General features: G+C 40.8%; 1 protein-coding gene across 1 annotated transcript in view; it reads left to right on the top strand.

The window, feature by feature from the left end:
- LOC139391249 (follistatin-related protein 5-like) overlaps positions 1–12,928 on the top strand; it is a 162,510-nt gene that overhangs the window by 23,745 nt on the left and 125,837 nt on the right. The window contains exon 3 of the mRNA XM_071138901.1: positions 9,609–9,642. Coding sequence (XP_070995002.1) covers positions 9,609–9,642 — 34 coding nt within the window. The remainder of the gene's footprint in view (positions 1–9,608; positions 9,643–12,928) is intronic.

Below are 12,928 nucleotides of genomic sequence, written 5' to 3'. Positions count from 1 at the left end.
AAGTCAGTTAAGAACAAATTCTTATTTACAATGACAGCCTAGGAACAGTTAACTGCCATGTTCAGAACAATAGATGTTTACCTTGGCAGTTTGGGGATTTGATCTTGCAACCTTTCAGTTACTGGACCAATACTCCAACCACTAGATTACCTGTCGCCTCATAATGCATGTTTAGGCCCACATTGAACATCACACATTGGCTGCTACTGTAGGCTGAATAATAGAACAACTATTTCAACATTAAAATGTTATGGGATGTGTTTTTCTCCATTGTTTTTCATGGTAGACCACTCTGGTAGGCCTACATACTACTTGGCCATTGTTAAAACTGTAGCGTAAAGGTGGTTGCGCAGAACTTTCAAGTTTGCGCTCAGCAGACCTGAAATTTGCTCAGTGGCCAAATTCTTTTTGAAGCATTGGTCACAAGCTTAATGTAGTCATTGGGACCAAATACTTCATTTTTTTTTTCATTTTTGGCTACTTTAAGTGAATTTGTCACAATACTTTTGACCCCTAAAATGGGGTTAAACGGTTCACTAAATAGGGATGAAAATACCCTCAAATGAAAGCTGACAGTGAGCACTTTAACCCCATAGTTATGGTTTGATTTCAAATCTAAACTTTTGAAGCGTAGAGCCAAAAGAAGAACATAAATGCTTCACAGTCCCAATAATTAAGGAAGCCCACTGCATAATCACATCTATGTTAAGTTTAATATCGGCGAGACATTCTTCTCTGTTGTGGACTTGCCTTTTATTAATATAATATCCAATATGAGTTATGGCCGCAGTAGACGTGTAGAAGCTGAGTAGTAAAATGAATCCTGATCTGTTATGATAAATGAACCTATCGTTGCCAGAGTGGTGTACCCTATCCTCTGTATTCTGTGACTTTGTGCTGAGCGGGCCCAACATTGTCGCTATGACTTTCATTATACGGAACGTGATGCTAACACGCTAGATTAATTGCATCATTGATGCATATTGATGACACGATCCCACTCGGGAACATTTGTGTCAGAATTCTAAATGGGAATTATTTGTCGATTCATCATGTTGATGAAGTAGCAATACCGTAGTAGACAGTATACACGGGCTACCTTGTATTCGTTAATCACGGTGTTCGTACAGTTTTTTTGCGCTCTTCTTCCTTGAATGTCATCAAGTTGGATTGGAATTGTCCTTTGAAGCTCAATTGAATTCTAAAGATCCAATTTTGCGCTCTGAAAGGATGTCACATATGAACAAAACCGTGAAGGCCACTCCAACAAGAACACTGGAAATACCCCCCTTACATGTTAATTCAAATTGCAGCCTTGTCAATGGTGACATAAGGCCTCTATAAATAGAGATTGGAGAGAGTTGGGTATAGGATCCCATCTCCATTATAATAAAGCAAAAGCCTACACACATAAGTGGGCGCAGGAATAAAACACTGGAGCAGCGTATCTGGTGTGCAAGATTTTCTTCTGTTATTATCCAGTCTTTTTTTTGGGGCTCAGCACCAGTGGAGAAATGTAGAATTGGTGTGTATCACGCACAGTCTCTCCATTCTCTCCCTTTACTGACATCCACATATTGAATTACCCTGCGATGAGCACAACTCCATGATAAAACAGATTAGACTAGCTGGACTGTCGATGATACTTTTGCTAAATAGAAAAGTAACTCTCACAAAAAGGAATTCATGTACTTTCCTCTCTGTTAAAATGCATGCATTAGCTAGGTGCCTTAATAATGGACACAGAGAAATGCCATTACAGCTTTTGCCTATCGTACAATTTGTCTTGTGGGGATAGAAAGGTAAGCTTGGTTTAGTTGTCCAACAGGTCTGTGAGAATGTATGGCGCATTATAATAAATTCCTAACTCAAGTATTTTTCATACACCTTGATGTTTGTCTTGTTGAGGTTCATTGTTTTGAGGGGAGTCAAGGACCATCCACACACAACCGCATGTCAAAGAGGTTCAATTTTCTTACAAAAGTGCACTTAACGTTATAATTGTTGTGTGGTGAGGTATTTGCATTGTATTGTAGGCCACAACAAGACGCAGCAAAGACCTTGTACTTTTATTCCTTTTCCATGCCTTTGCTCAGCCTTGGATTAGGAAAGAGCCAAGGTCGATTGGGGCCAACGGGTTGGAGTGAGATGGTATTCTGTCATAACACTGATTGTGCTTTGTTTATGCCATTAGAAATAAGCTTTGTCCCCATTAGCCTCCACTATAGAGACCACTTCCAACAACCTGGACTCAGGGGTAGGCATAACATAGTAAAAGTAATCCGTGACACTCCAATTAGTATGATATGTTACATTTCGTATGGTATGTATTCATTTGTGGATGTCCGTCATTCATTTCGTATGATATGCTACGAATTACAATTCGTATGATCTCTTATGAATTACAATTTGTGGTGGCTAACGTTAGCTAGGTGGCTAATGCTAACGTTAGCTAGGTGGCTAACGTGAGTTTGCCTAGGGGTTAGGATTAGGGGTTAAGGTTAGGGTTAAGGTTAGGAGTTAGGTTAAAGTGTTAAGGTTAGGGTTAAGGGAAGGGTTAGCTAACATGCTAAGTAGTTGCAAAGTAGTAAGTTGTTGCTATTGCGCAAAAATGCTAAAGTTGTCCGTGATGAGATTTGAACACGCAACCTTTATGTTGCTGGACGTTCGCTTTATCTGTTTGCCTTACAGCAACTGATTAATGAACCGACCAGGGTCTGTCCTTCTACCCAAACCGTCATTGACCTTGTGTTGTTGTCGGATAGATCAATGATAACAAACAGTAGGGTTGTAAACTATGGGCACACTGATCATTCTATCATTTTCTGTCATAGGAAGGTCCAGAAAACTGTTTTGAATTGTCATAACTCAATAGAAATGAGGTCTATGAAGAACTATAGTGCAGATACTTTTGTTAATTGTTTGAGCAAATTTGACTGGTCTGCTGTATTGAAATGTAACGAGGTGGAAAATGACTGGGGCAATTTTAAATCATTGTTTTTAGATGGTGCAGACAAGCAGGCTCCAGATAATTGTTTTATTAAGCAAAGAGCAGAATCATGGATAAACAATAACATTTTAAAGGCAATTAAGTGTAGAAATGATCTGGAGTTCAGGACATCCAGGGCAGATTATGTTTTTATAGACTATAAGAAATTAAGAAATTAGGTTTAACAGGATGATAGAGAAGGCCAAGAAAGATTATTTTAATGACAAAATAGTTTAGAATAGGATCAATCCGAGTACATTATTTATGGAAGTGTCTGAAGCTGTTAGGTCACAGTAACAAATTAAAGACCAAAGCTCGACATTTTAGCTTGGACATTAGAGGAAAGGTTCATTCAGACAAGAACATGGTTGCAGACAGTCTGAATAGCTATTTTACAACTATAGCTAATACATTTGTTCGCAAGGAACCTTATCAATTAGGTTGCTATGGGGAAAGTCAAGTCCAACAATTTTACTCACAGCAGGGGATTCAAGTACTGTAAATGCTATTTCATTTGAAAGTGTCTGAGTCAACTGCGCTGAAGAAGCTGAAGGGAACTTCCAAAGCAACTGGCCTTGACAGTTACTAAGGGACGCTGCGGTAATTATCACCCCCTGTGTAACTCACATTGTAAATCTGTTATTTAACTTTTTTCCCCCCCCCCAGTGAAATAAAACTAGCAAGGGTCATTCCTCTATATAAAAAAGGGAATAAGTTAGATCATGGAAACCACTGGCCTGTCTCAATCCTGTGCATTTTATCGAAGGCCATGGAAAGATTATGTTCGAACAGATTGACAGTTACATTTCCTTATATAACCTACTATATGAGCTCCAATCTGGCTTTAGGAAATCCCATTCCACCAACACTCGCCTACTATATTTAACTGACCACATCAGAAAGGAAGTAGATGGAGGGAACATTTTGTGGTATTGTTATGTTAGATCTCCAAAAGGCGTTTGATACAGTGGATCATGAGATTCTGTTAATCAAACTAAGAGCCATGGGCTTTAACAACTTAGCCGTAAAATAGGTTAGCTCTTACCGGCAAGGAAGAAAACAGATGGTGGATGTGGATGGGACCCTGTCTAAATCCAAAATCCTGAACTGCAGGGTACCCCAAGGGAGTGTTCTGGGTCCACTTCTCTATCTGTTATATATAAATGATCTGAAATCTGCCTTTACATGTGACCTTTTCCTCTATGCATATGATTCTGAACCGTTGGTTTCCCATAAAGACAAAAATGTGGTTGAGAAAGCCCCCAGTGCTGAACTTCTGAATGTCAGTAAATGGCTATATGATAATAGCTGTGATTTCACCTTGGAAAAACAGAGTCCATCTTGTTCGGGTCCAAAGTGAAACTGAGGAAATCCCCAGATTTTAAGGTGGTAGTAGGTGAATAGTAGTCACAGCAAAACACTTAGTTAATTATCTTGGATGTGTGCTAGATAACCATCCTGACAAGGGAGAGCATGGAACAAAACGTTATCTCCAAAGTGAACCATAAAATGTGGTTTCTGGCAAGAACCTCCAAATATCTGAATAGGAATAATGGTGGCATTGGCTGGGGGCTCTTGTTCAGTGCCACTTTGACTATACGTACCTGGTACAATAGTGCCCCCAAGATCATTTAAAAATAAATTGCAGACATCTCAGAACAATTTAGTCAGGGTTATTCTTAAACTACCAGCACTTACTCATCTTGACTATTCTCACTTTGAAAGCCTTTGTTGGTTCAAAGTGGAGAATAGTATCACAACTCAGGAAATGAGCAAGATGCAGACACAGGAGGTTGATCGATCGATACTCAGAATGTGTATTATACAAAGGGGCAGGCAAAGGGCAGGTCGAGGGCAGGCAGTGGTTCATAATCCAAGGCAGGGTCAAACAGGGACAGAACGGCAGGCAGGCTCAGGGTCAGAACAGGCAGAAAGGTCAAACTAGAAAAATGAACTTGAGAGCAGGAGAAACAGGAAATATGCTGGTAAGACCTGACAAGGCAAGACGAACTGGCAACAGACAAACAGAAAATGCAGGTATATGTAATGGGAAAAAATAGGAGACACCTGGTGCGGGGTGGAGACAAGAACAAGACAGGTTAAACAGAGGCGTGACAGATAGTCTTTCAGATGAAATTGTGTCTTGTACATCAGATTGTTCAGAGTATGGACCCCAGGTAGCAAGTAACTACTTTAACTTGGTCGAGGATAACCATAACTATTCCACTAGAAAGAGTGAAACTGACGTGGTTCCTTTTAGATTTAATAGTGGTATGGGAAAATAAACTTTTTGGAATTTGAAACTTATAACCTCTAGGTAGTTTCAAGATCTCACTGAAAAAATGGCTAAATAGTAGCATGTCTCAAAAGTGAGTCAAAAGTGAGTAAGATTATAATTTGTTGCTGAGAAGGAAATGCCTGGGATAGCATATGGTCTGCCTTTTGGTGCCTGTTGTTAATAATCATTGAGACAAGGGAGATGTATGTGCCTGTCCATAGTTGGTTATTAGGAAATGGAACTGTACTAATTATCTCATGCTATGAAACAAACAATTGTGTCTGTCATTGTCTGTCGTCCCACCTTCCCCTCCAAAAGGACCACAATGGAAATAAGATTTTCAACTTTGTGTTATCTTTGATGATTTTCTTAAATTGTATGTGGAGGCGTCACTGGCTGGAGCGCCCCTATGTATGTATTTAAAAAAAAATGTCTAATCAATAAAATCAATCAATCAATCAACCATACCAAATGTAACATATCATACTCATTTGAGTATCCCGGATGGAAGTTTACTCTGTTACGTCTAATCTATGAGACCAGGCTACGTCCAATCTATGAGACCAGGCTACGTCCAATCATACAGAGCCATTCAGCTTATAGTATGGAGCTTTATCTCTGTAGTCATTGTCATCGTCAACCAATTGGCTGCCTTGTCCATGATGTCATTCCACAAATGCCCAAATGAGTGTGTATGGATGGGCATACCACATAACGAAAACATTTTCTAATTGTATTCCTTCTCAAGAATATCCTTTGTCCATATAAATTAAAGTCTATTAAATAACCAATAGATAAGGGAATTGTCATTTTACTCTCTTCGTATTTTGGAGAATGTCTTTCAGAGAAAAACGACTTTATTGAGAAATGTACTTAATATACCTGTGATATGTGGTTGTCTCACTTAGCTATCTTAAGATGAATGCATTAACTGTCACTCAGAATAACTGTATCTGCTAAATTATTCAAATGTAAATGTAATAGGACAACCACAAGATATGGTTCTAAAACAACAAAGAATTTATTTTTATTTTTATTTTTTACATACGTTTGTTGTGAAGTTATCTACTGTACCGGTTGTGGCATCACAAAATGGAGGCAAGGAGAGCGAGGCTGATGAGAGCAACAACCACCATGTGCTAGCCTGTCCACATGGCAAATCTAGATTAGAAGCAGATAAGCCGACATAGAGGGGGGGGGGGGAACCAGAGAGAGAGAGAGAGAGAACCAGAGAGAGAGCGAGAGAACCAGAGAGAGAGAGAGAGAAGAGAGAGAGAAAACCAGAGAGAGAAGAGAGAGAGAGCGAGAGAGAGCGAGAGAGAGCTCAAAGTCGTTGAGGTTGAAAGGCAAGCTTTAGTGAAACAGTGTCCCTTGAATACCGAGAGTGGAGCAGTGTTGTGTGTGTGTGTGTGCGAGCCTGTGTGTTTAGTTGTGTGTGTGTGCTAGTGATGCGCAGGTCAGCTGTTTGTTAACCCGCACCCGCCCGCAATTACTAATAACCCATCTGCAACCACGACTATATGTGATAATGTGAAATTCTGAGGCCGCTACCCGACACTAACCCTCTAGCTAATATAGAAAAATGTGCTGTATACAGTCAGAGATGGCTGAACAATTTTTTGACAGGGGGTGCAGGATTTTTTAAAAGCCTAATTTTGACATGTTTCTGCTTAATTTCTGAAATGTTTGTAGGCTATTTGTTAGTCAATTTGTCTACACATAGGAAAGATTTTTATGCAACATTTTCAAATGACATCATTTTTATCAGTTTTATGGAAATGAAAAGCTGTGAAAATGATGCATATTTTATGTGGTTGAAATACTATCAGCTTTTATAATGCTGATAAAGATAGCCCATTTACAGAAAGGGCTTAACCATGCACTAGCACCTCACTAGCATCTCAGTGCTAGAGGAGTCACTACAGACACTCTGGTTCAAAACCAGGCTGTATCACAACCAGCCGTGATTGGGAGTCCCATAGGGCGGTGCACAATTGGCCCAGCGTCGTCCGGGTTAGGCCGGGGTAGGCCATCATTGTAAATAAAAGTGTGTTTTTAACGGACTTGCCTAGTTAAATAAAATACAAAAATACCTTCATTCTCTCAAGATGCTGAAAGAAAGAAATCATATTTCTCCATTCCTGTTCCACTGTCAAAATGTACACTTGGTGTATCATTTTACTGCAATAAATGCTTGATTCGACAGGAGTTAATATCATATTAGGCGATGTGAGAGGTTATAGACCTATAGTCAGTATCCACATTTCAGGTTGGCTACTATTCCATTTAACCCATCTGAACAGTGCAGTTCCCTTGACGTGACATATTTGACATATTTGAAGTCCCCGTCTTGTGACTGTTGAATTTCTTTGTAGAGCACCTCACAATCATCACACAGAACATATCCGGCAATGCTATCATCCTCTTCTACCACTTCACCAAATCTTTCCCAAATATTACTGCTCTGGCCCTCCCCTCTCTTTAATTCAACTCTCCAACTCTCTTAACGTTTTCTGCCCAAGTTACCAAAAAGCATTTGCCGATTTTCAAGTATTTGGCACGCAAAGTCTACGGTTAAGCCCTAAAGCTTATAGGTTTATGCACTAATGCCAGATAAAAACAATGAAAGAAAAACCTAACTGTAGCCTCTAGATATGAATTGCACAATAATTTTTTATGCATTGTTTTCTCTTCTTTTAAACGGCCCTCCACATACCACCTTCCACCAAATGTACACACCTGCATAGTCACAGACACACACGAACACACTCGCTGATAAACAACAACAAAAAATGAATTTGTAGGCCTTATGAACCAGGAGTGTCAGTTGGGTTCACAGTGATTTTATTTGAAGGTCTATGTCCCTAGTTGGAAAATGTGTGATAGCAATGGTAGCTTACTGTGTGTTATCACTCTTTCTTTCATCCCCACATCCCATTCATTTTTCCCATAGGGATTTGACCCTATGACAAACAGTGTTAGTATACATCAAGGCATTGCTCACCTATACCCTTTAATCATATCATTGGATACCTTTGATTCACAGTTATCCACCAGACACATATTCAGGTCAGCAGAACCTTGACCTTTGACCTCTAGGGGCATAATCAGAAGTAAATGTATGAATTACTTTAAAAAGGTAAAACCCTGATACATTTTAAACTTTGATTGACAAGTGGTTCTGAAAGGTCATGCAATTACCTTTAAAACGATATACAATATAACTCACTTTGTAAGCACCAGCTACAACTATTGCTTAAAAAAATGTCCATATTGGGCCATTAACATCAGAATGCTGGAAGCTTAGCCATAGAATTCCGTGTAGTGGGGAGCTGTCTTTTTGGATTATGACTTTGGTGATAGAAGCATCAAATTGCAAACACAGAGCTAGAACAGGTTTCTAAAAAGATTTCTAGATACCCGGCCATCACAGGACTCACGCATTGACCTACATTCCATTGATTTAGGTAAGTCCGTTGGGGACTTACATGAAAACAGACATTGTTCTATAGCTTCCCTGTGCATGTTACCATGTCAATCTGTATGTTAGATAAGATGAATGACAAGTACAGTAGGCTATCTTCTGTGTGGTGTCAGTCAGAGAGAAGAGAAACGCTCTCGTTGTCGACTTTGGACCTGTTACGCTGTGTGTTCATTTCATAATTACCACCCTGCCAGTAGCTGGACTACAAAAGGAGGGAATCTCCACATTGAGGATAAACAATGGAGACTGCGCTGGTGGAATGGAATACTTACCCCATTCCTATTTGCGGTCTTCAACAGCCGGCGAATAGCCGTACATGGTGGCACTACTGTAAATGTGGACCTTCTAATTCGCCATAAGGGTCCTATACCGTAGTATAACCATGATTCACTATGATTCACCATGATTCACTAGCCCTCTGGAAGTACCCTCTTTGAACCTTTAAAGGCACCCCTTTACGGAGATACGGCACCTCTTAGCTTTTCACTGTCGAACACACGGCGTATGTTATGTTCTCCAGTGAGTCGGCAGTAACTTATGAATATGAAAAACGTAGCAGAAAAGACAAGTAAGTGGTCACCGCAACTATACGACACAATAAACATATTCTCAATTTGTATCCTTCTCTCCTCAATAGACCTTCCTCAATAGCCACCTCAATTTAGTGCTTCATCCAGTAAAATCAATGTATAGGCATTCGACCCGAACCCCCTCATATCTGTAGCAGGGGGTTGAGATTCCACCCGTAAAAGTGAAATTGCTCTTGGTGTTGTTGCTCTGTTGGCTTCATTACTTTGATGGGCGTGTGATTGTGTTGTATCTCACGACTTTGTCTTTCTGTTTGTTTTTTGTTTCAGCAGGATGGGCTCCCAGGGAGTTTGGAGATAAAGGGTATGTCTCCGTTATTCATTTCTTCCTCTCTCTCTCACCATACCTGTTTTTCTTTCACTTCCATGAATGTTATTGTAGCGGTGACGGTTATTGGGTAGTTGAGTAAAACGGTTGACAAATTAAACAGTTAGATAACGCACATTTCCATTGAATGAACAAGGAACGTTCTGAAAAAAATCAACAGGCTTATGTTGTTTATACGAAAAAGGATTTCAGAAGTTTAAAAGGAGAACCTGTGTGGTTGGTGGAGTGTGTTGCAATAACTTTGTTTCAAGAAGTCTACCAGTAGCCTTGGCTTGTGCGAGCTGGAACAGCTCATAAGGCTGGAGACTATCTCCTGTTTCTATAGCGTGAGGCAGCTTGATGTACAAGTACACCCCCTGGACAGGACACTAATATATTACAGGCTCTTACCCCCAATCTACACTATGTGAACAAAAGTATGTGGACACCCCTTCAAATTGGTGGATTCGGCTATTTCAGCCAAACCCGTTGCTGACAGGTGTATAAAATTGAGCACGCTGCCATGCAATCTCTATAGACAAACATTGGCAGTAGAAGTGCCTTACTGAAGAGCTCATTGACTTTCAACGTGGCACTGTCATAGGATGCCATCTTTCCAACAAGTCAGTTCGTCAAATTTCTGATGTGATGAATGACGTTTCACCATTTGGCAGTCCGACGGACGAATCTGGGGTTGGCGGATGCCAGGAGAACGCTACCTGCCCCAATACATAGTGCCAGCTGTAAAGTTTGGTGGAGGAGGAATAATGGTCTGGGGCTGTTTTTCATGGTTCGGGTTAGGCCCCTTAGTTCCAGTGAAGGCAAAACTTAACGCTCCAGCATACAATGACTTTCTAGACGATTCTGTGCTTCCAACTTTGTGGCAACAGTTTGGGGAAGGCCCTTTCCTATTTCAGCATGACAATGCCCCTGTGCACAAAGCGAGGTCCATAAATGGTTTGTCAAGATCAGTGTAGAAGAACTTGACTGTCCTGCACAGAGTCCTGACCTCAACCCCATTGAACACATTTGGGATGATTTGGAACACCGACTGCGAGCCAGGCCTAATCGCCCAACATCAGTGCCCGACCTCACTAATGCTCTTATGGCTGAATGGAAGCAAATCCCTTCAGCAATGTTCCACCGTCTAGTAGAAAGCCTTCCCAGAAGAGGCTGTTATAGCAGCAAAGGATTTGGGAATGTGATGTTCTACGGGCAGGTATCCACATGCTTTTATACCCTGATGAAGACAGCTTGTCTGTCAAAACGTTGAACATAAATATTTTTGCATCTGAGCTCCTAGAGTGTGCGGCTCTCCTTTATTTTTTAAGTGTTCCACTCCGCTAGCCAGCACCTCGCCTAAATAGGTGTGCGCTTCTTTCGCCTCTAGATTGTCCACATACTTTTGGACATGTAGTGTATCTCCTTCATGCTCTGTGCCAAGCAGACACTCATCAGGTCCAATTTTTACAGTCTTTGGTATGACTAGGCCAGAGATCGAACTCACAACCTTCCTCAGGGCAGACACTGTAACCACAAGGGAACCTGTACATCAATAAGTTGTGGAAGATGAGAATCCTTCGCTGGGATATATCGACCAAATTGTTGGAAAGGGGAATTGGAGGTAGAAAAAACACTTTCCCTTCACTGTGAGCAAAATGTCCCGACACAGGCAAGATAAGTAAGAAGTAAACAGGCTATCAAGACTAACATACTGTATTTACTGTTCTGGAGGTGTGTTGCAGTACGTACCACACACTGGTGGAACGGAATCGGAGTTCAGATAGTACTGCATACCTTTCAAATGGTGTTTGCCTTGCTGGAGTGCTAGATGGGTGGGGTTTGCTTTGTCTGGTAAGCATTTGAAAGATACTATTTGAACCCAGGTCTGATAGAAATCCACTAGTCATTCCAAAAGGCTTCTCTTTTAGGTTTGTACAAAGTACTTCAGAGAGGTAGAACATGAGTCAAACCACTGAAAGGGAATCTGCTCCCTCTGCCTTGCATGAAAGAGACTATCCTATCTACTTAGGCCATCAACGTGGATGTCTATCATTCACTGCAGTGTTGACCCCTTCTCATCTCTTTGAGGAAGGAAGGTGTGCAGAGTAAGCCCGGGGATTTGAATCTCAGGGAATGAGTTTGTCTTTCATATCCCGCTTGTCATCCTCAAAAAAGTGAATAATTATATGAGCAAACTAAATAAAAGATTACCATCAGGGGTAATGACATATATAATTCATTCTTTCATGGGTTATTCCATCTTCTCTTATAATGATACTTGTTAAAACTTTAGGCTACTAAAACTGGTATAATGGTTTATTTTACTTACAGTACCAGTCAAAAAATGTGGACACACCTACTCACCAATTTGTCTTTATTTTCACTATTTTCTACATTGTAGCCACCCTTTGCCTTGATGACAGCTTTGCACACTCTTGACATTCTCTTGACATTCTCTCGCTTCATGAGGAATGCTTTTCCAACAGTCTTGAAGGAGTTCCCACATATGCTGAGCACTTGTTGGCTGCTTCTCGTTCACTCAGGCCATCTGATGCAGCACTCCCTCACTCTCCTTCTTGGTCAAATAGCCCTTACACAGCCTGTAGGTGTGTTGGGTCATTGTCCTGTTGAAAAACAAATGATAGTTCCATGAAGCGCAAACCAAATGGGATGGCGTATTGCTGTAGAATGCTGTGGTAGCCATTCTCGTTAAGTGTTCCTTGAATTCTAAATATATCACTGACAGTGTCACCAGCAAAGCACCCCCACACCATCACACCTCCTCCTTCATGGTGGGAACCACACATGCAGAGATTATCTGTTCACCTACTCTGCGGGAAAGAAATCTCAAATTTGGACTCATCAGACCAAGCAAGTTTCTTGGTCCAAGCAAGTCTCTTCTTAATGGTGTCCTTTAATACTGCTTTCTTTGCAGCAATTTGACCATGAAGGCCTGATTCATGCAGTCTCCTTTGAACAGTTGATGTTGAGATGTGTCTGTTACTTGAACTTTATTTGGGCTGCAATTTCTGAGGCTGGTAACTCTAATGAACTTATCCTCTGCAGCAGAGGTAACTCTGGGTCTTCCATTCCTGTGGCAGTCCTCATGAGAGCCAGTTTCATCATAGTGCTTGATGGTTTTTGCGACTGCGCTTGAAGAAACGTTCAAAGTTCTTGAAATGTTCCGCATTGACTGACCTTCATGTCTTAAAATAATGATGGACTGTTGCTTCTCTTTGCTAATTTGAGCTGTTACCGAAGTATGGACTTGGTACAGTAT

This window comes from Oncorhynchus clarkii, chromosome 31 (genome assembly GCF_045791955.1).
Source record: "Oncorhynchus clarkii lewisi isolate Uvic-CL-2024 chromosome 31, UVic_Ocla_1.0, whole genome shotgun sequence".
In the NCBI taxonomy this organism is placed as follows: Eukaryota; Metazoa; Chordata; class Actinopteri; order Salmoniformes; family Salmonidae; genus Oncorhynchus; species Oncorhynchus clarkii.
This window is presented reverse-complemented; position numbering and strand designations above follow the sequence as displayed.